Source organism: Callorhinchus milii, unplaced genomic scaffold, assembly GCF_018977255.1.
Source record: "Callorhinchus milii isolate IMCB2004 unplaced genomic scaffold, IMCB_Cmil_1.0 Scaffold4, whole genome shotgun sequence".
Classification (NCBI taxonomy): Eukaryota; Metazoa; Chordata; class Chondrichthyes; order Chimaeriformes; family Callorhinchidae; genus Callorhinchus; species Callorhinchus milii.
Genome location: NW_024704745.1, coordinates 42,598,847 through 42,625,974, shown reverse-complemented (window position 1 = coordinate 42,625,974; position 27,128 = coordinate 42,598,847). Strand labels below are relative to the sequence as shown.

At 38.7% G+C, this 27,128-nt stretch overlaps 2 protein-coding genes across 2 annotated transcripts in view; both read left to right on the top strand.

Annotated features, from left to right (window-relative positions):
* Positions 1-8,787: 8,787 nt before the first annotated feature.
* Positions 8,788-16,016, top strand: LOC103186409 (nuclear receptor subfamily 0 group B member 1). Its single transcript, XM_007905419.2, has 3 exons — positions 8,788-8,920; positions 12,745-12,909; positions 14,475-16,016. Exons 1-3 carry the CDS (start codon positions 8,788-8,790, stop codon positions 14,795-14,797), a joined length of 621 nt encoding a protein of 206 aa, XP_007903610.2. The 3' UTR covers positions 14,798-16,016.
* An 899-nt stretch (positions 16,017-16,915) lies between these two features.
* Positions 16,916-27,128, top strand: part of gk (glycerol kinase) — a gene marked incomplete at its 5' end in the record, with an annotated part of 30,867 nt that continues 20,654 nt past the window's right edge. Inside the window, 6 exons of the mRNA XM_042334401.1 lie at positions 16,916-16,997; positions 18,018-18,097; positions 18,535-18,672; positions 20,253-20,362; positions 22,091-22,157; positions 26,812-26,847. Of these exons, the coding sequence (XP_042190335.1) occupies positions 16,916-16,997; positions 18,018-18,097; positions 18,535-18,672; positions 20,253-20,362; positions 22,091-22,157; positions 26,812-26,847 (513 nt within the window). The remainder of the gene's footprint in view (positions 16,998-18,017; positions 18,098-18,534; positions 18,673-20,252; positions 20,363-22,090; positions 22,158-26,811; positions 26,848-27,128) is intronic.

The window sequence follows — 27,128 nt, the reverse complement described above, 5'->3', positions numbered from 1 at the left end:
AATATTACCGCCGGAAAGCGATCCGCCAATCAATGAACAACCAGGTTCCTACTTACTGCTCAGTAAACAGGCACATGGAGGAAGGAAACTTGCCTTAGGTTTCATCCCATCTGGGAATCGAACCCAGGACCTCTCTCTTGTGAAGTGAGTGCCCTAACCAATACTCTACATGACTCTAACTTTCCGACTTTCCTGTAAATTTTACGAATTATACCTCTTGTGCCAACTCTTGACAGTTGTAAATCAGCAGTGGTCTTAAAGCAGACTAAAATGCTGGATTTTATGGGTAAATATGGCAGCCAGTTGTACACAGCAATGTCCCACAAACAGCTATGGAGCGAATGACCAAATTCATTTTGGGGGATTGTTGGCCAGGATACCAGGAGACGCTCCCTACTCTTTTCAAATAGTGCCAATGGATCTTTAACATCCATTTGAATAGGCAGACGGGACCTCGGTGTAATGTCTCATCGACAATGCAATACACCTTCAGCACCTGTATTGAAGTGTTAGCTTGATTCCCAATGTTGGGCTTGAACCCACAACCTTCTGACTCAGAGGCAAGAGCACCACCACATTGCCAGGCTGACACTGATGAGACCCAATGAAAAAAAACTATTACATTTCACGAGGATTTTAACACTTGTTGCAGTACTTTACTCTCCGTTATTACAAATGTTTGACTTGGGTTTTTCTTCTTATGTGTGTAGTTTTGCACACATACCTTCAACAGGATATTTAGAGTATATTGATAAGAATAAAGGTTCAGACATATTAATGGGGATAATCCAGGACTCAGAATTCTAATGGCAATTGGGTTTAGTGAGTATGGGTTGAACCATAATTGAGACCACCCACCCACAAATTAGATCATTTGATGAGACCACTTATGTGCATTAATACTTTGAAGAGGTGTCTTCAGTAGCACTTTGATTCACCATGCTGAGCAAATTGAAATACTCATAAATACTTTTGATAATTATTACATTGACTTTCTGCTGCTAACAATTTCCAAATCAATAACTGGGTGTGGAACAGAACCTCCACACTTGGATGTTTTCCCCCCAAAAGTCGCTTGTCATAACACGTGAGCCAGCTTGGTGACACCCTTGAACCTGCCTCTCTGCAGATTACTGCCTTTCAGAGCTGGTTTTGTGGAATGTCAGTTTAACTTAACATTAACTCAACAGCAGTATCTTGTATCATTATGGCATGAGCGGGTCACATAGAATAGGACATACAGGAGCATATTAATGGGTCTCTTATCTCCCTCTAGTTCGAAATGTTTTGGAACAAAATTACAAGTTGTTTCCTTTTGAAGCTATGATGTTGCAACAGATTTATATGCACAAGGCCAAGAATCCATCAAAAAAAATCTGAAAGGGCTAGTTGACTTAATTGTACATGCTGTTTGCCATCTGAAACCATTAGAGTCCTTTCAAAAGGAGATAATATTATTGCTATTTCTTAGAAAAATGAGACACTTAGAATAGAATAGAATAGAATAGAATAGAATAGAATAGAATAGTATATGCAGCATTATATAATGTGTACATTTAGGCAAGTATCAATTATCCTTTCTACAAAGCAACAATTGGGAGATATAGCATGCTTCCTGTATTTGTAGGCAAAAAGTCATTTATATCTCAAAAAATATTTCTAAAATTCCCCTTCTAACACCATTGCTACAATCATGTAGAAGGGGAATCACGTGAAGAGAGTTTCTCCTGGTAACTGGCCAACAATCTCCCCAGATAAAATTGCCCCTGCACTTCATTGGTTTTTAGGGGACATTGCTGTGTGGAAATTGACTGCCACATTTGGCTGCAAAATATCCCGTCACTGTACTTTACAGTAAAATCATGTGAAGCACTTTGAGATGTCCTTCGATTTGAAAAGCTTTATCACACCCCTGAATCAGAAGGTTGTGGGTTCAAGCCCCATGTCAGGACTTGGAATCACATAGTCTAAGATGACACTCCAATGCAGTGCTGGGGGTTTGCATTGTCAGAGGTGTTGTCCTTTGGATGATACATTAAACCGAGATCCCTTCTGCCTGTTCAGGTGGATATTAAAGATCCCATGGCACTATTCGAAAATAAAAGCAAGTTTCTCCCAGTGTCCTGGCCAATAAATAAAATTGTTCATTCACTCCGTGGCTGTTTGTGGAACGTTGCTGTGTGTAAAACTAGCTGCTGCGTTTCGCCCATAAAACACACTTTACAGTATATCCCGTGAAGCACTTTGGGATGTCTGAACAATGTGGTAAGGTCCTATATCAAATGCAATGATTGTTATTATGTTAAATGTAATGAATATTGTTATCTTATTGTGATGTAGCTTCGGGCCTCTGAAACACAGTTTTACAACACTAACAAATGGATTACATGCCAATCCTACTGCTACTTTTCATTATATATACTATTGTCAGAGATATAGTTTTAACAATCTAGGTTTCTAACCTTAATCACTAACATTCCCAAAAAAGTAGACGTAGAGCATAATAGAGAATTTTCATTTATTAGTAGGCAGATGCAATTACCATTTTCACCAGAAAGATTCCACAAGCATCCATGAGATGACTGATCAATTTTCTTTAGAAGAATGTTGGACTGGATATCAAAAGAAACTCCTTCTCTTTTCAAGTACTTTCATGGAGTTTTTAACATCCATCTGAAGAGCAGGCAGACACTTAACATGTCATTTAACATTTAAAACTTCAACAGTGCAGTGCTCCACAAGTACTGCAATGAAAAGTCAAGTTAGACTATGAGCAAAAGTCCCAACTTGAGAGTTGACAGAACATTCCAACTTAGAGGAAAGTGGAAAAACTAAGTGACGTCTGCTAAATAAACAACAGATGCCATAAACTAATAAACCAACCTAAAACAAAAACATTCAGTTTGTTAAGATATGCATTAGGAAGGTCATTGGAGGTTATTGAATTTTAGAAATAATTTTCTGGTCATTTTATTCCCAGATATCACAAATGTATGATAAATAACTTAGCAGAAATAGCAGGGCAGGAATAATGTTAGGTAGAATTCAGTGACAACTTGTGCTTAAATGCTGTACTTCATAAGTCAGTGAAATAAGGCAGAAGTCTTTATGGACCTTATGAATCAGCAATTATTTATATTTATTACAGTGCTATGATGTTCAATAATAGGGTTCAATTGTGTGAGATTGTGAATCACCAAAGTTGGTAGGGAGGATTTTAATACTTCAGCCAAGATGTCAACAGTTTGATCACAATGATGAAGTGATTATTTTTACATCACTGTGCACCTTTCACTTATAATTTGTAATATTATTAACTTGACATCTATCCATTATCAACTTAAGTATTAACAGAGTGAACTAGTGAAAGGGTTAACATCAATTCGATGCAATAAGTAGTAAGTTATTAGTAGTAAAAGGTATTCCATCTTACTTAACTAAGATTGATGCTCAATTTTCTACATGATATTGATTTGGTGCAGTTTGATGCTACTACATCATAAAGTATATCACTCTACACATCTTCAGTTTGTTATTAGGTTTTTACTTTGACCTTGTAGATACTTCATTATTGTGTCCCTGAGCTTCTTAATAATCAATCATAAAACCAGAATCAGGGAACAATACAAAAGGTAAGCAGCATTCACAGTGTATTTTCATTAACCCTATTTAATAATGCCCTATATATATTCAGGTGACACCAATGAGATCCCTCCTATTTGCCAATCTATAACCAGGGTATTCTAATTTACTTCCATTATTATCCCCGGCAATGATTCTACTCAGAATTCTGGAGGTGTGATGAACTGTACTGTTTTCAAGCAACAAATGTCATAGAATTGTCAAGGCTACCTCTAACAGTAGCCCTGCAACAGAAGTAGACGGTGATCAATAAATCATCAGTCTCTTATCAGAGGTACATTGGGTGGTGACAAGCAGCTCCGGTGAGGTTTAACTTCATCGGAGGGAAAGTTATCTGTTAAATTGGGAGTGTTGCAGAAAAGTCCACAGGCAAGTAAAAAGCTGCTAGCAGAAATGAAAGAAAATGGTTTGCCAAAAGAGGGATTTTACAAACTAGTTTTTAAACCAGCTGTTTGAAAACGAAAGTAGAATGACTCCCTTCCTCTACCACATATTACAAATTAGGGGAAGTTCTTTCCAATAACCCTAGCCATCAGCTCGATATCAGCCCATCTTTAGAAGAATTGACAGACACAATTATCCATCGCTAAATTGTACAGGTTGAAGGGTATAATCCCAACCTGAGTTGAGTTATCTGATCACAGCAGTTGAAGCATTACAATTGGCCTCAATAATGTTGGGTTAGACTGCAGTTTGGTATCGTTGCAAATGTTATAATATTGCAAGAAGTACACTGTTTTAAATCATTTATGAATAGTGTGAACAGCATGTGAACAACAAGGGACTCAGAATAAGCCCATATAATATTTTACAAGTCACTACCCTCATATGGAGGTTTCTCAATTTGCCACCTTTTGCTTTCTATAATTAAGTCAGTTTTCAATGTAGATTGCTAATTAACTATCAGATCTATGAACTATAATCTTCATTAAAAGTCTCAGATGCAGAACATTATTCTCGAATATCTTCAGAAATTCCAAGTGAATTATATCCTCTGGATACAGAGGTTTTAGTTACTTCCTCTTGGGTTAAAAGATTCTATCAACACCCCTTCTTTACAAGTTTTTATTTACTTTGAAAACACATTACTGATCATTGTAATGCTTTACTCATTATGTGATATCTATTTTCTGATGCTAATATTTAAAGCTGATTTATGCAGATATTTTAAAGAGAATAAGGCCAATATCTATTTGGCAGTGTAGGCCATGATTTTATTATCGAAGAGTCCTATAGCTCAGTGGTTAGAGCGCTCACCTCGCAAGTGAGAGATCTGGGTTTGCTTCCTGGCAGGGCAAAATTTTGGGCAAGTTTCCTTACCCCACACGTCTCTGTTTATCTAGGAGAAGCAGGAACCCGGTTGTTAGTTGATTGGTGCATCACTCTTCCAGGGGTAATAATTCCTTCAAAAAGAAATAATAACAATAAATTGGTCACTTCAATCCACGACTATTTGTGGGACGCTTCTGTACGCAATTGGCTGCCGCGTTTCACCCACAAAATGGAGTCAATTCACTTTACAGTATATTCTGTGAAGCTCTTGAGACGTCTGAAAAACGTGATAAGGTGCTTTGTCAAATGCAAGGATTATTATTATTATATTTGTCTGGTATCAGATTTATCAAATGCTCTCTGTAGCCTGATTATGAGTGCTCAAACAATTTCAGATAAACTTAGAATCGTTCCTATTCAAGCTTGTGTGGCATGCACTAATCACTCAGAATTACAATCAATGAGCCAACATTTGGCTATGTATTAATATATAATAATAATCTTTGCGTTTTGATATAGCTCTTTTCACGTCTTCTAGATGTCTCAAAGCGCTTCACAGAATATACAGTAAAGTGAATTGACTGTATATGTATGGGCGAATCTCGGCAGCCAATTGTGCACAGCAGTGTCCACAAACAGTCATGGATTGAGTGACCAAATTGTTATTTTATTTATTGATTGTGTAGCTTGTGTATTTGAAGGTGAATAGTATTAATAATCACACCACTTCTACACTTTCCAATTACAATAGCTCAATCGTTTATTTACTAAAGGTACACAGTACCGAACATAAAGGATTAATAAATGAATAAATAAAGAAAGAAATAAATAAATAAATACAAATAAACAACTGAATATAAAAGTTTTACTGTTCAATTTTCTCCTTAGAGCAAGCCGGGTGTGTATATCTCTTTCTGCAGACCTGCCATCACAAGGGTGTCTATTGTTGTGTTCCTACCAAAGTAAGCAAAACTTAAAATAATCAGGTTCACAGCACCAATCTCCTTGTGAAAATCCTCACATTCAGTTGTGGATACCCCACTGTCCATTGATCCTCAACCTTTGCAATTCTTGTAGGTATTTAAGTCAACAGAAATAAAAAATTTTGTGTGTGGTGGGTGCGGGGATCAGGGACCACAGAATGTTTCCATTATCTTTTGATTGCAGCAAACTAACTGGAAACACGCCAGTCATACAAACACCTTGTTGAAAACGAAACTTCAGAGAACTTCCTTCCACAATTGCCGTCTGATGGAAGTAAATTGTATTCCCCTTTGTTCTTTCAGGTTTCCTCTCTAAGCATGTAAAAATCAGTCAGTTTTAAATGGTAACAGTGTCAAATTTGTGCTAAAGAGATACTGTTGCTTCAATGTTCAAAATATAAAGACATACAGAATAAGGCCAACAATGTTTTAATACTGTGCCTTCATAACAAGGAATAGCAAATTAGACCATATTCAATAAATACACATTGACATTACAGAAAAATTAATGTGTTTCAAATGCACTCTCATGATTGTTATCATTGACTTGTAATGGACTGCAAGAAAGCAAAAACAGTGCAATTGATCTTAGTTGATTTACTTCCAAATTACTCTCATTTGTTAGACAATGGGAAAGAAAACAATGACACAATCTTTGTCTGAAGCAAGCGATTGAAGAGTTTCTCCCATAAAACATAAAAGTTTTACAAATAAGTGATCTGTTGATCTATAGGTCGCATGTAAAATATTTCTGAATCTCAATGGCAAACCATGCGGTTTTAGCTGGTTAGACTCCAGGGGTGCCCCAACGCACACTCTGGGGTACGGTTCCCAAGCTTTGGCTCTTGCCAACCTAATACTTTGCAGTTCTTTTGTGAGGCCATCAGCTTCACACAACCGGAACACGACAGGAAGTCATGGAATTTTAGTTCTAGGCAAAATGTATTCCCAGTTATGGTGCCACAAGCAGTTCAAATGGATATCAATGGGAAATGATGTGCTGCCTTTTTCAACTAATTGCAAATGTGATAGCGTATCTATTGTAAGTCAAGCATGCTGCCCTCTTGAATTTTGACAAATATTTTTCCCCTGGTGTCGCACTGTTTTAGCTGTCTGCTATCTCTCTGCATTTTCTTTTCAGCCTACATTGTCAGGGGGGTTAAAAATGCAGCTTGACTTTAACATAGTGTACTTTCTCTCCTCATGCTTAGCTCCCCAAGGTCTATTCAGCCTAATCCCTTGGAGAAAAAGTTAATGTCCTCATAACTAATTGCAGTTTTGAGAAAAAATAGCTGTTAACATTTGATTCCCTTCATTTATTTATCTTCCTCTTTCTCTCCTAGGGGGAGGTAAGCAGGGTTTCCTTGAAGCTCAACTGGCTCCAAGGTGACATACTTGGCAATGGAATGTCGGAATCGAGCCAGCCCTCTGTGGTGGTCTCGGTAGTCCAGTTCATGAGCCAGGTGGGTCCGCAGTATTGAAGGCCACTGCTGTTGACAGCACAGCCAGCCTGACCAATTGGCAGGACCTCGAAGGGTAGACCAGTCACTGGGGGCAGGGAATCATCCCACTCAGCTCCTGTTATCCTGCATGCCAAAGTCCTAACAGGTAAGATGGTCCTAGCTGGACAAGCAGCAGGAAAGCTTGCCGGATAGCAATATCAATGCCAAGTAGTGCAGTTTTAGCTAGTTAAACTTCAGTAAAACCCCAAAGCATACTTTGGGGTCCCCAAGCCTTGGCTCTTACAAACCTGCACCTAATACTTTCCGGAATTAGGAAAGCAGGATGTGTCCCTCCAGGGAGAGAATGCCCATTCCATTCCGGCAATCTATCTCTGGATTTTCCATGTGTAGGTGGGATGCATGGAAATCTCAGTTTGGTTTGGACACTCTTAAGCATGGTGATGGGTTTCCGCATGTGTCAAACACCCGGCTGACAAAGAAAAAGAAAAAAATTCCTCCTTCCGGAAAAATAAACTTTTCATTTTTTTCTTTAGTCTGCTTGGACTCAAGCCTTTGAGAGTGGTTGAGTAACATATCTTCTGATTTCTGTCTTTTGAAGTCAGTGAGAGATGCAAGATGGTATCTTCCAGTCAGGATGAACCACCTGATTTTCCTTTTGAAGGAAAATAGATATTCATCTCACCCTCGACATAACATGGTTCAGATTGTGAAGTGAATAGCAGATTGGAGCTGTTTCATAGCCTCCCAGGGCCTTGAATATTAATGTTCCAGTAATTCAATGCTCAGTACTATAGTGAACCACTAACATTTGATTTATCCAAAGGTCTCTTGGCAATTTGCAGGTTACTTCCACAACCAAACCACTTTTGTAAATATTTATTATGATATTTGTAACAGTTCCAACTTCACTAGGTATTGCATCTTTTATCAATTGCTATTGAAAGGAGAAGAATTAACATACCATTTTTGTTTGATTGCAGTTACTTGAGGTATTTGGTAATGTGTCAACATGATTCTGAATTCAATAATATCTATAATATAATAATACCAGAATATTTGTAAAGATTTCAGCAATATCTATGAAATTCTAAAACTTGAAAACATATGTCGTTGGTATTACACAAATTATAATTAATTTACAACCATCATGAAGGGTAGGCTCTGGGTGAAGATTAGCTCTCGTAGCTGTCAGTCATCAGAGAGGGCAAGCTCTGGGTGAATGGCTGGTTTGAGCTATTTTTCACCCAGATATCGGGCTCTGGGTGATAAGTATGGGAGCCAAATCATGGGAGTGCTCAGAAACCATTCAAGGGGCACTTGAGAAATTTCCTGATTTCCCGCATAGCCAATCCCTATGTGCCGTTTATTTCGAACACACAGTAGCACGACTTTAAGCATACGCTAACATTCTACTTTGCCAAGAGTACATGGTGTTCAAAGCACAATCCTTTGAAAGTTCTACAAAGATCACGGGAAGTCGTTTCCCTGTTCCAAAGTCAGTGATTAATCATCCAACAGACACTGGAGAGGACTTTGAGAAGTTAGAAGCAGCAAGATGGGGTCAGTTGCATAAACAAGCCTGTTGATCAGGGATGGTTCTACAGGCGCCAGCTGTCAAGTGACTGTTTATCATAATGCAAAAGCTTAGTTAGTGAGTTTCGGTATTCAGTTCAGCATCAACAAATAAACTGGCACCTGTTCATCATGACACCGATCACGTTTAGACGAGTGTCATGCTTCCTTTAATGTCCTCCTAAAGAACAAAATGACTCAATTTAATCTCTCATCCAAAAGACAAAACCTCCAACGATGCAGCTCAACATGTAGCGTTGTCAATGTAAAGCTTCCATGCAGTAAAGCAGTATAATGTGGTAAAGTATTAGGCTAAAACATTCGCATTCATTTTCAATTATCACATTCTGCCCCAACTATGACCCAGCTGATAATCCAAGCCCACCCCCTCTGATATATCACAATATTATGAAGGTAGTTGGGATCAAAGTTGCATGCAGTAATTATTGAGACGGCCAAACAAGCCCCACATATATGAATCTGTTACCTGACAGATCCCAACATTTCAGAGTTGGTTTGCAGAATACTGACTTAACTCAAATTTAAAGTTGACAGTGATAGTCACAATAGGTATAACATTAAATGCCACATATATCACTTCACAATAAGTTAAAATAAAATATAAGGATAAAATATAAAGAAGATGATAGTAAAAAAANCTGGAAAATGTTCCCATTGTAAAGCCTATAAAACACTGTCATTGTGTGTGTTATTCAAAAGTATTAGTGAAAATACTAATTTTAATTCTTCTGCTGTCTGCAATTTGGACAGTACTTGTAGTTATATGAAATCATTACCTGCTGCATTTGAACATGTAATTTTATCTTTTCCAAGGCCACCATAGTTGGCTTTCCTTCACCGTCCTTGCAGATAAATTGCTGCATATTAACTTTATCACCAATGTCTGACAATGCAGTAATTCCATTTCTTTGGCAAAAAATCCTATTTCCTGCAGAAGAAATAACACAGTTCAGCTAGCAAAATCTGACCTTCAAAATCATTGCCACAACAGCGTAATGTTCACATTGCTACTCCTATAAGGAATATAATGATGCTTCCAGCACACTGTAGGCACTGCTAAGTTAGCCATCTATGCTATGTTTATTTTACAGCTCTGATTTAGCCACCAGTTGTATTTTCAGTTTGCAAATGTTTCCTCTTTTATTTCCCATCCTTCACTCCTAAATTTTCCACAGATAACAGCTGCCTATCAGCACCCATTTTATTTAGTCCTTCGGGGCTCTAACACATGAGAAAAAGTGCCCAGCAAAGTCCCACAACCATCCATGAAGTGAATGACTAATTTTTATCTGATGGATTGTTTGTCAGAACACCAGGAGAAATTTCCTTCTCTTTTCAAATAGGGCTACAGCATCTAACAATCCTTACATTGTCCACTTGAACAGGTAGACAAGATCTCAGTTTAACATCTCATAGAAGCATTGATTTGCGGCATCAGCCTCAACTTTGATCTTAAGATCTCAATGTGGGGTTTGAACCCACAACTTTCTGACCAGAAGGAAAACTGCTACCAACTGAGCCAGGCTGACACATCAGGCCATTGGTCAAGAGTTTGGACAGAACATATGTGTCCATATATATTTGTAAATTTATCTTCCTCTGTTTGCCACAATTCACTTCATATTACTAATGTTATCATGTTAGTTTATAAACATATCAAGATTGAATGCCGTCCTTGTTTTTTTTACCAAAAGTTTTATTGATTCATTACAATTCTTTAGGAATGACAAAATAGATACACAGTACAATCCAGTGTACACAAAAAATATAGTATTAGTTATGCTAAATAGTGTTATTATGCTAATATTTCGCTATGGTTAAGCAATACATAAATAATCTATTATCTTCAAAATATCAAGAGATTACTGTAGAGACTAATGATTCTAAATACTTCCATTGGAAGAAAATACATAAATATGCTTATAGTAAAATGGTTCTTTGTCTCAAGTAATAGTGCACGACAGAATCCATACTAATGAAGTTCAAGAATATGAATAGATGTATTATGCTGTTAGCAACTTAGAACATCTGTGGGTTGGGGGTTGGGACGTCTTCCTGATGTGAAAGGTTCTATACAAATGTCATTTGTTGTTTGTTCTAAAATGTAATTTGTTGTTTGTTGTTTCTGCCTTCAGTCTTTCAATCTTTCATGAGATGAGGAGGTGAGGTCCTCCGAAGAGCATCAACAGCAACTTCGCTCTGATGAGTTACAGTTTGGCTGACATCCTGGGATACATAATGCTCCAACAGCGATGTTAGCTAGAGCCAAACTTGTGTGTCAAATAATAATAATAATCCTTGCATTTGATATAGCGCTTTTCACGTCGGGAGGACGTCCCAAAGAGCTTCACAGAACACACTGTAAAGTGAATTGACTGTGTATTTGTGGGCGAACGCGGCAGCCAATTGCGCACAGCAATGTCCCACGAACAGTCGTAGATTGAAAATGACCAATTTTTATTATTGTTTTTGTTTTTTTTGGAGGGATCATTATTAGGCTCTGTGTGGAGTAAGGAAACTTGCCCAAGGTTTCGCCCTCTGCCTGGAATTGAACTCAGGTCTCTCACTTGCAAAGCGAGTGCTCTAACCACTGAGCCGCAGGACTCCACAAAAAGCAGAAAGGAGAAGGGGCCACGTACCCCCCAACAAAGTTGGAGTAAGAAAAGGCGAGTTAGTTTGGAAGCAATTTTCAACACCAGTGATAAACTGTCACATCATGTTTCACAAGATCATAACAGGGCACTGTTGTTCAACTGCCCTTCCTCCATAGCCCTGAAGCTGTCTCCTTTGGTCCCCTCTTCCCTTTCCAGTAAATCTCCTCTGCACCTCTTTCCTAAAGTGGGGCAACCATTACTGGACACAATATGGGAAGTGCCGTCTTCACTTAACTATGTTTTGCATTATAAACTCTTCGCTGCGGTGTCCTGGATACCCTTATCCATAGAACCCGATTTCCCACGAGGTGGGGTTTGGCCGCTCTGCCCCCACTCGCCTTCCCACTCTCTCTTTTATTTTTTCTTCAGGATTTCTGTACATTAACAGCTAGATCAGGCGGTGCCTGTGACCCCGGAGAGAGAGCCCCCCCCCCACACACACACACACCCCCCTCCCCCCCACACACACCCCCCCCCACCCCCCCACACACACCCTCACCCCCCCCACACACAACCCCCCCACACACACCCCACACCCCCCCCCAATTCCTGCCAAGTTGTGGGGGTCAGGACCGGTCAGTGGGGGGTCCTGCGCTGTGTCCCCGTCCCCCCCCGAGTGTTTCGCGAGGAGCTCTGTATAAAGCAGCGCGCGAGCCTCGGGGGCTTTCCCGTCTCCGCAGGAAAAATAAATAAAAGTCTTGGAAGGACATCGCTCCGCTCCGCGATGTCCACCGCGGACCCGTGTGGCTGCGGGGGCGGCAGGAGGCTGAGCAGCGTCCTCCTCGCCATCCTGAAGGCCGCCGAGCAGCGGGAGGGGTCTCCCCCCGGGGAGAGCCGCCGGTGCGGGTGCGGGTGCGGGTGCGGGTCCGGGCGGGCGGGCGGCGGCGCTGCTCAAATCCCCCCCCGAGCAGTGACCCGCACCGCGGCCTCGGCGGTCCTCGCGAAGAGCGCAGCGCTCGTCGGAAACGCGCCCCGTGTCCAGGCGCTGCCCCGGGAGGGTCCGCGGCCGCCGCCGCCGCCGCCGCCGCCGGTCAGGGGGCGCGCGGCCCCGCTGCTCGTGCCGGGACTGGCGCGGGACCCGGGGCGCGCCCCCACCCCGGAGGAGACCCCCCCGCCCGGTATTTTGCAGCGCATTCTGACCGACTCTCCCGCACGGGCTCCGGACACAGCGGACTGTCCCGCCCTCGCCCTCGGCGGCCGAGACCCTGAGCGGCCGAGCTTTCCTGGTCCCGGTGCTGGAGGCTGGACATCAGCTCCGAGGAATACGCGTGTACCTGAAAGGGACTCTCCTGTTCGACGCAGGTGGGTGGGTGGGTGGTGGGTGTTGGGGGGTCTCTCACTCGGTGAGAACCTGTCGTTTAAAACACACGTTTGGTGCTAAAACGTTTTGCGGTTACTTTGGGTCAAGAAGGTTGGGTTGAACTTTTTTGGGGGGTTTGCCCCGAAACGGGGGGACTCATACCATTGGGATCAAGAAGCCATTTGTTTCTGGAAATAGAAGAAATTCAGGGGTATATTGCAAAGGCAGGTAATAATGATAATAATAATAATAATAATAATTTGATAGAGCGCTTTTCACGTCAGGAGGACGTCCCAAAGCGCTTCACAGAACACACTGTAAAGCGAACTGACTGTATATTTGTGGGCGAACGCGGCAGCCAATTGCGCACAGCAATGTCCCACAAACAGTCGTAGATTGAGAATGACCAATTTATTATTGTTTTGGTTTTGGAGGGATTATTATTAGGCTCTGTGTGGAGTAAGGAAACTTGCCCAAGGTTTCGCCCTCTGCCTGGAATTGAACTCAGGTCTCTCACTTGCAAAGCGAGTGCTCTAACCACTGAGCTACAGGACTACAGGTAACTGGGGTGTTGGGAACCACCAAAGGGATGGTTTGCAAGCCTTAATGCCCTTTTCTCTGTTGGCCATAGTCCTCACATGTGGACTGGGTCGACAGATGTTCATCCAGTTTAGTGCACGTTCCATTCCAACAATCTGCCTCTGGGATTTCCATATGTAGGTGGGATGCAGGGAAATCTCAATCTAGCTTGGATACTCTTAAGCATGCTTTTACCAGTGATACTCTGCGCCCCGGCTGACGAAACAAAAATCATTCAGCTGATCATATTAACTCTCCCAATATAAATCATTCACATGATCGCAGATAGGTATGGAGTCCTTTGGATCATTTGATCTCATAGTTCCAGAATATTCACCCTACAATTTTCCCATTACAGAATCAAGACTGTCATCCAATGTCCTGGTCTCAACCATCCTGCTGGCGGCTTAGAAATCCAGATACTAATTACCCTCGTTGTCATCTGTGAATGCGGTCGCTACACTTTAAACTAACTTCTTGAAGCGCTTTGAGACATCTCGATGACATAATAAGACACTGTACAAAATGCAAGGATTGTTATTTGTTTATTATTTATTTGTTATTATAAATACCTTCAGGTGGGCTTTCTTTTTCAAAAGTTTTTTTATCTTCATTTGTGCTACGAACTATTTTTTTTCTTTCATCCCTTCCATATAAATACATGACTTAGAGTTTGCTGTTAGCTTCAGTAGCACTGTATTATTGTATATATTGATCAGTACCAACAGGGCCTTCAGCATCAAGAAGCAATTGAAATTGCTCAACTTTGTAAAGCAGGGTAACTTATAAATTGATATGAGATGTTTGTTCCCTTTATTTGCAAGAAGTTAGGACCAATCAGTTACATTTTGCAAGAAAGTGTGCAATAAAAATAGTGTCTTAAAAAAAAGTTTGTTTTTGCACCTTTTTATGTGGATTACTTACTAAGATTTTAATTGTGCACAAATATGATGTTGATAATATTATAACATATTTTGATTATTTGCAGAATTCCCAGGACTACAGTGTGTAGAATACACCCAGAGTCTTCATGATGAGGCACGTCAAGCTCTGAATGAACATGTGAAAAGCATTTACAGAAGGGATCAGACTCGCTTTATCAATCTCATCATTGCAGTTTCCATGCTCCGATCCATCAGTGCAGGCATCATTGTTGAACTGTTTCTCAGGCCCATTGGTGATATAAACATAGACTGCATGTTAATGGAGATGCTGTGTACCAATAACAAGACTCAAGCTACTGTAAAAAGCAAGTGTACAGTAAATACTGGCATTCCTGACACTAGCTGTACTGTCCAATGGACTATTTAAGTTATTTGTGTTTATGCAAACAGTATTTTTATAAATAAAAGTGCATTACTATTCTTTAAACCTTAAATTTAAAGTGAATTGTTATGCGTAAGCGGAATATGTATGATATCACATTAGATCTATTGAATTCTAGTAATGTTGGATAAACTTCAAATATAGTCAGCTGTGTCTCTTGCTTTAGTATAATGCTTGATAACATGATTTAGCAAATAGCATAATAGCTGTCTCTTCCAGTGATTAATAGGGCATTCAATCAGGAAGAATGATTCTGATGAACTTGTAAATGCAAACTCAAACAGTGAAGGCCGGTAAAGAGCAAGATTATAAAAACATTTGTTGGTCAGCATGAGGGTCTTGAAGTCAATCCGCTAGGGTACTAAGAGCCATGAAGCCTGGCATGGATAGGGGTAATGAGCACGGTGAGTTTTCTGCGGAAAAGATACAATCTGTGGAGTTTTGGATAAGTTAAACCTAGTGTCAGAAAATCAAACAAGAGGTCACAACAACACGGATAAGGATTTTGGCTGCATTGGGAGTGAGGTTGGGACATAAATGGCAACTTTTCAGTGATGGAAGAAGGGTATTTGTGGTCAAGGATTTGAAACAGGACTGGGGGTCAAACTAAATGTCAAAATTACTCACTGGCTCAATTAGTCAGAGCAAGTAGACAGGGATATTAATAGGGAGACAGGTAGTCAAAGCCAGAGACAAGAATGTATTAGTCAGAGCCAAACAACATAGCTTTAATATAATGGATCAGCAATAGTGCAAAGAAATCAAAGGAAAAGTGAAGGAACTATCCTATGACCTCTGCTGGAAAGTGTGTGAATATCAGATTAGGCAGGATAGTTCATGGTCAAATGCCTGTCAAAACTAGGCTCACATAGGAAGAGTGGCCAGTCGAGGTGGGTATCAAAATGTTAGCAGAGTCTGCAATTAGTAAGAATTGTCGCCTTCAGTTTAGGAAGAGAGAAAATTAAAACAAAATTTTAGTTGCAACAAAGGTTATATTTGGGGAACTATATCTTGGACTTGAATACAAAGTTAAGGAAGTGATGATGAATCTGTATGCCATGGGTTAGGCTGAGGCTGGAATAGTGCATTGTTGGGTCCACATTATAGAAAGGATATTGAAGCAAAGTAGAGGGTGCAGTGAAGGTTTGAATATGGGAATCGAGGACAAAAATAATAATAAAAATAATCCTTGCATTTGATTTAAGCAATGTTTGTTCTCTGTGTATTAAATGTCATTTTTGTTATGTTTACAAGCACCCCCTGTTCTTCCCATTCCCACACACGAATTTCCTTTCTCCCTACATTTTAGCTTTCTCTTTCTACCGCTCCCTAAATTTCTCAAGAAAAAAAAACAATAAATTGGTCACTTCAATCCACGACTGTTTGTGGGACACTGCTGTGCGCAATTGGCTGCCGCGTTTCGCCCACAAATATGTGCTGCTCTGAAAAATCTTATTTTATTTTTTACGTATAAATTGTTTAGGGATGACTAAGGTCATTTCATAGAATCACAGAATTATACAGTACAGAAGGAGGCCATTCGGCCCACTCCACACGCCTAATAATAATCCCTCCAAAACAGAAGGGGGGAGAGACTGATTCAAAAAGGCGGAGAGGGGAGAAGAGAGAGAATGATTGAAAGAAAGAGGGGGAAGAGAGAACATTGCAACTCATGTTATACGGTGTCATTGTATAATTGTTTCATATTTTGTTACAGAAGTTAGTTTTGCTCTAAATATTTGCAGCATACATGAAAACCTATTGGGTTGGTTATTTTAAAATTATATCCAACACCATCTAATTATCTAGGTTCCATAGTTATGTTATCATAACTATGAGGCGTGTAGACTCATATTTTCAATTGGTTAAAATCAAATAAGTCATCTTGCTCACTCCAACCTCTGGTAAAGAAGTGAGTCTCACACAGTGATCTGTATTTCTTGAGGGATGGGGGTAAAGCAACCCTAATATTTTACTTAGATTTTATTATATTTATTTTTATATGTAATATTCTCAAGGATATTTTAAAAATCGAAATTAAATTTCTTGCTATGCATATGTAGTTTTAACCAACAAATGAATACATGTTAATATTTCATATTTATAGCAATTGGAATTTCTAACCAGAGAGAAACAACCATTATATGGGATAAGACAACTGGGGAACCACTCTACAATGCAATTTGTAAGTAACTCTTTTATAAATCTCCTATTTTTAATTTACATTTCTAGAAACAAGATTAAATAAAATATATAATAAAACTTGCATAAGTGTGACTTGTATGAATTGTACAATCGCCTAAGTCGTGTGTCTGACCATGACCCGTTCAATTTCCTATTTGTCATGTGTTAGTCATATGAAATCAGACTTATACATAAATTTATATAAGTCATATATGATACGACTTATGTCATATCATATATACAGCACAAGTTTGACATAACTCATACTTTCCATAAGTCATATTTAATGTATGATCCCAACTGATAAGACTTATGTGAGGTTTACTGTATAGGCTTCTTTTGGCATTCAATTTCACTATTTTTATAATTGCATTTCATTACTAATGTCAAACTTGTATTATTTTAGAAGCTAATTTTGTGCGTTAAATTTTTGCTCACTTTTTAAGTTCCAGGAAGTTTCAACAACTAAAACTGTGCGCTACATTATTTAGTTATCTATTATTACTACTGATATGATGATATTTTATGACAGCTGTATGGTGTAATTTAATAGTCTGAAGAATTGTACTATGACCTACATCTTAAATGACGCTATTTATGCTAAAATTTCACAGGCACTGAATGAGTGGCAGCATTTTCCCAAAGGGAGGTTTTCCTTTTGACTGCAGATCTTGCCGACTTTCAGGTTACCAAGGACGTCACTTCTTTTGCACTACACAGGCATCATGATGCACAGGAAGTGATGTCCCTGGTGACCTTACAGCTCTAAGTTATCTATATTTCTAAAAATGTTTAGAATCTACTTAACATGATTTGGAGGATATTCGAAAAGATACCGACTATTTTGACTGACTTCAAATTGAAAACTATCAAGACTTACATAAATGAGTAAAATCATAATTGTACATTAAAATGGTTCAGTAGTAATTCAAATGTTTAGGACCCACTACTGTTCAATCATTATGTTTGTGTCACTACTGGAATTGCACACTTTATTTACCTGTAAGTTTTTTTTCATCAGTGTGGCTAGATGTTAGAACACAGTCAACTGTAGAACAACTGATTAAGAAAATACCAGGGAAAAACAAAAACTATCTTCAGGTGAGGTATTAAAAAAACATAGTCATTCTTGTGAAGCGCTTTGAGAAGTCCTCCCGATGTGAAAGGCTCCTTACGAAATGTAAGTATTATGGTTAATAATAATATTAATACACAACAACAAAATTACATTTATAGAGCACTTTTCATATCGGGAGGACGTGAAAGGTGCTCTATAATAATAATAATTAATGCTGCATATTTTGAAATAACCTGTATGCAGAGGTTTCTCGTCTGTGATAGCCACCTATTCCATTCCGATTAAAAGTGGTTCCAAAAAAGTGTATACCAGATGTTGTACTCTACAGTATTTCAATTTGAGTATTTAGTAATATAAATTATATGCATAACATTTGTATGTATATATTATATATCATGAATATTAAACTAACATGAGATGGTTAACTGAATATAGTTTCCATTTATTTTACTCTTTTCAGGAGAAGACTGGCCTTCCACTCAGTACCTATTTCAGTGCTGTGAAACTTCGGTGGATCTTGGATAATGTTCCAGGAGTTAAAGTAGCTGTAAAAGAAGGCCGAGCTCTGTTTGGAACGGTTGACACTTGGCTAATCTGGGTAACCCACTTATAATTATAAACTGATTTACCAAAAATGTCTGATGTATATAAATGTAGAATCTGTATAAAATTTACTGTAATAAATGAGCTTTTGATAAAATACTTTATTTTGAAAGTAAAGAACAAAGATCACTATTTGGAGCAGTCATCCTAAGATAGTCTCCAAACTTGCTTTAAGGTGGCAACTAAGATATGAGAATATGATGCAGAACTGTGCTGCTCTGAAAAATCTTATTTTATTTTTTACGTATAAATTGTTTAGGGATGACTAAGGTCATTTCATAGAATCACAGAATTATACAGTACAGAAGGAGGCCATTCGGCCCACTCCACACGCCTAATAATAATCCCTCCAAAACAAAACAATAATAAATTGGTCATTTTCAATCCACGAATGTTTGTGGGACACTGCTGTGCTGCTGCGTTTCTCCCACAAATATACAGTCATTTCACTTTACAGCATATTCTGTGATTCGTTTTGAGACGTCCAGAAGACGTGAAAAGTGCTATATCAAATGCAAGGATTATTATTATTATCGTGTCTGTGCTGGCTCTTTGAAAAGAGCTATCCAAAGCAAATTTGAGTGTTACCTGTTTTTTTAGAATTGGAAGTATTCCGCATATTCAGTGCACAATCATCCCTTTAAAGTACTTTCACTACAAAACAATTTTTACATTGACGGGAATTTGAAGGAACACAAACACTTTACTGCTACATTTCCCCCCTCAAAAATCAGGTCCATGAGAATAATGTTCTCATTAATAATAATCAAAATGCATTTGTTATAGCGCCTTATCATGGGGTTAAGACATCTCAAAGCACTTCACAGAATATATTATAAAGTGCATTGACTGTAACAATTCTGTGAATCTGACATCTCTGCTGGTTCCTTAGTAAGAATCAGTGTCCCACTTTAATCTTCAATTTCCTCTCTTGCTAGATACTCACAATCATATTTGTGTCAACAACTTATTTTAATTCTATTTTGAGGCCTTTGTCCCTATTAGATCGGACTGTCTCACATCTCAATACAGCCACTATCTTTGTAGATTCATGGGCTGGTGTGCATTCAACATTTTTTTTTAAAACTTCCTATCTGTCCACCTATCGCTTTCTCAGGTCTCAGCAGAGTAATCTGCTGCATTACCTATTCCCTGGATCGAACGCAGCCAGGCTCACGAACAACTAACCTTTCTCAGCCCCATGATTTCTTGCATTGTAGTCCACTTCGAAGGTGCTCTTTCTCGCCCCTAAATCAAGCACTGTGCTAGGTTTGAACTAAGTTTTAATTAAATCTGTCGTCAGGACAGGTTGTTCTATCTCCAGAACGTTGCCTTGTTGCACTTTTACCACACTACCACTGCTGCTGAAGCTCTTATCCAGGTCTTCATCATCTTTACAATAGATTTCTCAGGTATTCTTGCTAGTTTCTCTTTGGTGCTATCCTTGAGCTTAATCTTCAACTCAAGTACTGTAGAACTCTGTTGGGGAGGCAGCAGTTTTGCAGAAATGACTAGTGAAATATTTCATTTATTTTATCTGTTTAACAATAATGAAGGCATTATTTGTGGTTTTAGTGTTTGACAGGTGGACAAAACAATGGTGTTCACTGTACTGATGTGACCAATGCTTCCAGGACCATGCTGTTCAACATCAACACTCTTGAATGGGATCCTGAGCTATGCGAGTAAGCTATGACTAATGGAATTATTCTACAATTACATGCAGTAATTGGAATCACATGCAGAGAGACACTGGATAACTGCACATTTGCCTTTTTTGTTATTTAGTTGAAGATTTAGTTGAAGATAGAAATGAAGATACACTGAATTGAAAGATGCTCTGAAAACTATAATCAGTGGAACTTTAAATTTGAGATTGCTTCCCTCAATCTTACCAATACAATTCTTAAGCTACACTTAGAATATTTGTTTAATTGCCCACACTTTTGCAATCTGCCATGGGTTCTTCTGAAATATGTTTGTTTCTGTATAATGTTTGCATGATGTACTGTGTTGTTATTGTTAATAATAATAATCCTTGCATTTGATATAGCGTTTTTCACGTCAGGAGGATGTCCCAAAGCGCTTCACAGAACACATTGTAAAGTGAATTGACTGTATATTTGTGGGCGAACGCGGCAGCCAATTGCGCACAGCAATGTCCCACAAACAGTCGTAGATTGAAAATGACCAATTTATTATTGTTTTTGTTTTGAGGATTATTAGGCATGTGGAGTAAGGAAACTTGCCCAAGGTTTCGCCCTGACCTGCCTGGAATTGAACTCAGGTCTCTCGCTTGCAAAGCGAGTGCTCTAACCACTGAGCTACAGGACCCCACGTTATACAATTGAAGGGTTCAGAGTGGTTTTAGAGGCTTACAACTGATAAAACTAGTTACCAGTAGATGCTAAAGTTGAATTTGTTCTCATGAATGGAGGGGTAGATTCAGAGGAATCAGTTTCTCCCTATCTACTCTATCAAAACCCCTCATAATTTGAACACTTCTCTTAAATCTCCCCCTAACTTTCTCTGCTGTAAGGAGAACAATTCCAGTTTCTCTAGTCTCTCCACATAACTAAAATCCCTCATCGCTGGTACCATTCTGGTAAATCTCCTCTGCACCTTCTCCAAGGCCTTGATATCCTTCTTGAATATTTCCCCCCTCCCCACCATGTAGGTGATTAGGTGGAAGAGATCTCAAAGTAGTTAAATCTGTGATAATTCACGAAAGTAAAAGTCACATAGGTCGTATCAGTCGGGATCATAACATTTAATATGATTTATGCAAAATCCCAATTGCAACAAACTATTAGTCATATAATATCCGATTTAATCAATAATCTGCACTGCATATGTATAATTCAACGCAGCCGGTAAGTGCGCCTGTAAGTACTTCGTCACTGCAAAAGATGATGGTTCAAGACTATGTTTTCTGCAATTCAATACGTCTTGACCCATCACTGCATCACACTTACTGGCAAGCATTGGAATTGCATTGAATCGCAGGAAATTAAGTTCTTCTGTGCATGTGTCGACAGATCAAGACTACATTCCTGCAATTAAATGCAGTCCAGTAAATGCAAATATAGCAAAGAAATGGACCATTTGGCCCAACAAGCCCATATTAATGTTGATACTCCACACTTGATTTGATTCCCCTTTCCTTTAACCCTCTATTCCATTCTCTCTCATGTAAGAATCAAGTTTCCTCTTAAATAAACTGATTTTATTTTACTTCAACCACACCTCACCACTCTTATTTCTTTAGTTCTTTTTGATTATTCTTTGGAACGGATTGCAACTTTTAGTACAGATTCTTCTTTAGTACAGATTGCAACTTCAAATCTAAAAACAACTTATTTGCCCTTTCTAGCTTTCATAGGCACCATTTGAATATTTGTTTGCTATTCTAGATTCTTTGAAGTTCCAATGAGTGTCCTCCCAGAAGTGAAAAGTTCATCTGAAATTTATGGAAAAGTGGTAAGCCAACCAACGTTACCCATTGAGTTTTACTATAGGGATATGTTTACAATGCTTCTACATTCATTGGCTAAACTATTGGCAAAGTTATCTTTTATCTGTGTTGTTGACTGCCTACTGGTTGTACAGTGTTGAAATACTAAGGAGTCAAAATTATGGTATTCCTAAATGTATTCTGTTCCTTAAAGATTGGTGGTGATAATTTTTCTCTCGTATGGCAAGAGAGCCGATTAGCCATGTTCAGATAACCAAGTCCAGATTGGTGAGCCAGTGGCTAGCTTCAGAAGTGGCTTGGTGTAAGCCTGAGATGACGCTTGTGAACGATCAAATTGGGCACTGATTTACAATTTTTCGCTGGTGATGATTAAAGAGCGGTGCACAAACTGCAGTCCTTTAAACTGATCTTGCGTGACCACATTATTGATTTCCTACTATCATGCTTTTTGGCAGCTAGTGCTGATATTTTGATATCCAAACTTTGAACGGCTATTCAACTTTTCCAGTTTTACTTTCAAATTGGTTTAGTGAGTATTTGGCAAAGAAGGGCATGTCCCTATTAGACTTCCCAAGCACACATCCAGATTTGGTCTCAATTATCTGTTCTTTGGCTTATTCTCCTCCTGATTCTATAAATGTAATTTTGTTGTTGTTGTTGATGTGAAATATACTATATAAGTGTAAATTGCATTGTATTATAATATTCATAATAAGTTTGCATTTGTATATTGCCTTCCACATAAATTAAACAAAATAAAGAACTGTACATTATACAATTGATTACAAATAAAAGCAAATGTTATATGCACAAATGTAGTAGTCAACCTTCGCTAATAAGGCAAGTATAATATAGAACTTCCCATTTTGGTAGATATGTTATCTCACATTTTTATTGTGTTATAATTTAGATTCTAATTGTCTCATGATGCAGGGTGGGTGAAAAGGGAACACTCTTCCATTGCTATTTAAAGAAAGTCTTCTTGTGGTGGTTAATATTTCCCTGATCCGAATTTACCTGTGGTTTTCATATTAATTGTCCACTTGTATCATTATACAATATTATATATTTTCCGTTTTGCTTCTAATGATTGACTTTCTTAGTTTGTCAATTATTACAATAGAAAAACTGGTGTGACAGCTACTATACTGTCTCAAATCAATTGTCAGGCCTATTTGCTAGAGGAATTTTTAATTCAATTTTAATTTTAATTTTTGTTAATTTTTAATAAAAAATATATATTAAAGGAATTTAATATAATTAAATATTATATATTTCGCCCACAAATATATGGTAAATTCACGTTACAGTCTATTCTGTGAAGCGCTTTGAGATGTCGAGAAGATGTGAAAAGCGCTATATCAAATGCAAGGATTATATATATTATTACTCTACATTATTTTGGAGCTGAAAAAAGATCAATCTTAGTCAAGCATCAAATATGGGGTTTGAAAAAGAGCTGAGGGAAGAACAAAACACCAAGATTGCACGCTGGCACTGTGAGTTAGATTGAATAACTGGGAAAGTTGGTTGAGTTGAAGTACGAGGCAAGAACGTGCTGGCTAGAGCCAAACAGGCTAGCGTTGTTTTATCTAATGTTCACACGAAGTAACCATTATCTGAAGATACCATCAAGGGAGCAAGATATAGATAAAGGAAAGTGAAAGGACAGGGAATAAGCACTGGTTGGGCAGAAAGGGGTGGGGTAGAGGGTGAGGTAGAGGAGGCAAAGGTGACTGAGGAATTGTTTCATATTTGAACACCATAAATTATATCCATACTTCAGATTTAGTGGTGTAAAGATGGAAGAATCTTGGGAGCAAGGTAGAAGGAGGTAGTTCGTGGTGGAGAAAAGGAGCTTGGAGGTGTCCTTGCGTCCAGATGTTCCTGAAGTGGAAGGAAGATTTCCTTCCAGACTAGAGAGAGAGGAATGGTTGATATTGTCACGGCAACTTTGATAGTTAGCCGAGGTGTGTGCCACGCTTCGTCTAGCAAATAGGCTTGACAATTGATTTGAGAGAGTATAGTGGCTGTCACACCAGTTTTTCTCTTGCAATAATTGAGGAACTAAGAAAGTCAATCATTAGAAGCAAAACGGTAAAGTTCCGGTACAAGTACAAATGACAAACAACATGATTTTAGAATGGGGTAGATCTTCTCTGACCGTGATGCATGTGATGTACTCAATCTAGACTTCCAAAGTGCTTTGCAAAACAGGAGAGATTTGTTTAAAACCAATTTTGTTGAATATAAGTGGTAATATGGATTAATAACTGGTTAAGGGGAAGAAAGATAAGAGTATATCAAAATGCAGTTATACAGTGAGGTGACTCTGCTATATGTAGATGACCTAGATTTACCTAGATGCTTCAAGACAATTACATTTGTAGATTGAAACTTTTCTCAGCCAGACAAGATAAATTTGAAAAACACTATATGGAAACACAATATACAGTTGTATTATATTTAACCACGAGGTACAAACCAGTTGATTATTTTATCATGGAATTATAAAGTCACACTGTATTTATTGACCAGTAGAGAATCTGGGAAAGTTACCCTCTAAATTTGGTAAGTTTAGCAACAACCAAAGAATCAGCACTTTATCCATTTGCATTATGTACATACTAGCAATTAAAACCATGCTAAGAAACATCTGAAAAAAATTAAAGCTTTCCCAGGAGCTGTAAATACTGGGGGAAGAAATGGAGAGTGCACAGTAAATTTGTTGCTTAACTATCATCAGGAAACAGAGATGTTGTTCTTCATTCTTCATACTCACACCATTGGAGTTGAATTAGGCTTCAATTATATTCTAGGGAACCGATTGACAATACCTTTTATAATATATTTGGATGTCACAGCATCAATGTTTAGTGCTGAGATCCATGTGGTGTCCTGCTCTCCTGTGGCTTAAAAGGTGAGCGAATCCCTAAAGCTGCACATCCCATAAATTATATTAGTATTTATTGCTCTTAACTTCAACTTTGTAGTGTTATTGCTATTGGTTACTATTGTCTTTCAATTTAAAATCGTAGAGAATTGTGCAAAATTCTTCATTCCAATCTTAAAGGTTTCTCCATCTATATGTTCCCACTTGGCGACATCATCCTCAGACATGAGGTTAGCTTATCATGTATGTAGATGGCACCTAAATCTACTTTAGTCTCAATTCCAAGTTCATTGATGTTCTGACTGCTTGCTTGAAAGGGCCAAGATGAGCATCAATTTTCTGCAGCTTAACATAGGCAAGGTGGAAGCCATCTCCCTTGGCGCCCGCCAACATTTTCTCCACCTACCATCACCCCTATCCTTGCCAAACTCCACTGTCTTCCTGGCTCCTAATGGATTGATATTCAGGGATATCGCTCTCACCGATAAATCCCTTCATGCCCTGCCACCTCTCTATTTCTCTGATCTTCCCCCAACCCATGACCTGTGATTGGCCTACTTGTGCCTGCTGTTCATCCACCACCTCATCCATCAGAACATAAGAAATGCTAGATGATAAAAAGATCAAGGTCCATCTAGTTCCCCATTCACCTTCATGACAGTCACATGCACGTATGTCCCTAACAGATCCCGGGGCTGAGCCAGGGGGAGGGGGAAGAAGGTGACCAAAGGCAAAGTCGAAAAGAATAGTCTTCAGCCAAGACTTGAAAGTGGGAAGAGAGGGGGCGAGGTGAAGGGAGTGAGGAAGGGAGTTCTAGAGCCTCGGGGCGTAGTGGCTGAAGGCACAGCCGCCGATGGTGGAGTGGAGGATTCGGGGGACAAGGAGGCGGTCAGTCCCGGCGGAGTGAAGGCAACGGGCACTGTTGTGAGGAGAGTGGAGATCAGAGAGGTAGAGGGTGTGCAGAGGAGTGGAGGGATTTGAAGACAATGGTGAGTAAATTGCTATTGATCTTTTGATACATCTTAACATTATCCGCACCACTATTGGTGCCTACGCCCACAATTATTACTCCCCTAGCCTTGGGAACTCCTTTTCTCTACCCCTCCCCCTCTTCATCTGTATTTAAATCCATATCCTGCCTTAAAGCTTACGTCTGACCCCATTCTAGTCATCTCACCTTTCCCCTCTCCCTTGCTTGGCATCTAAGCTGTCATTATACTGCAGACATTATTCTAAGTGAGTATATAAATGCCAGCTCTGGTTTAATTTGGAGGCTTGGTTCTTTTAAAAAAGAATTGGCCAACAAATTAAGATTTTTTTCACAATTCTACGTAATTTAAAAAATTGGAAACAAAATGGTTTTACAGACTAGGTGGAATTTTGCAGCCATTGTTGTTAGAAGGCGTTAGTTAGTTAGTTAGTTAGTTAGTTAGTTAGTTAGTTAGTTAGTTTAGTTAGTTAGTTAGTTATTTTTGTAAACACTATTGAATGGACTACTTCCAAAAAGTACTCCATGGTTTTTAGAGTACCGATTGTTAGAAGTTATAAACTATGATTAATGTAATTGTACAGGGCAAGTAGTAACAGATGTAGACACAAATGACCACCAAAAAAACTTTGATATGATGTGTGCGCTGTGTACAAAGTCTTTCAAAAGGCATCATGAAGCGGTTTAATTTAAATAGTTTGAATATCAATTTTAGGTACACATATTGTTAGAAATGCAGTACACCATTATTGATAACTACTGTTGTTATTTTTGATAGAAACTTGGGAGTTTAGCCGATGTGCCAATTTCAGGGGTAAGTCCATGCTGTACCTTTTGTATAATTACATTTCTGAAGATCTCAAATATTTAATGTTTTAATTTGTTTTTACTAATTAAATTAACAAGTGGAAGTTGTATAGCAATTGTGATTGCGTAATAAAAATAATAATAATCTTGTATTTTATGTAGCCCCTTATCACATCTTCTAGACATCTCAAAGCGCTTTACAGAATATACTGTGAAGTGAATTTACTGTATATTTTGTAGGCGAAACGCAGTAGCCAATTGTGCATAGCAGTGTCCCACAAACAGTCG

Bases quoted from the DNA above. Each gene is read 5' to 3' on its own strand.
- LOC103186409 (XM_007905419.2), top strand. From the start codon at position 8,788: ATGGTGTTCAAAGCACAATCCTTTGAAAGTTCTACAAAGATCACGGGA. The intron at 8,921-12,744 runs GTCAGTTGCATA...GCAGCGCATTCT, and splicing joins GTTAGAAGCAGCAAGATGGG to GACCGACTCTCCCGCACGGG. The intron at 12,910-14,474 runs GTGGGTGGGTGG...GATTATTTGCAG, and splicing joins GACTCTCCTGTTCGACGCAG to AATTCCCAGGACTACAGTGT.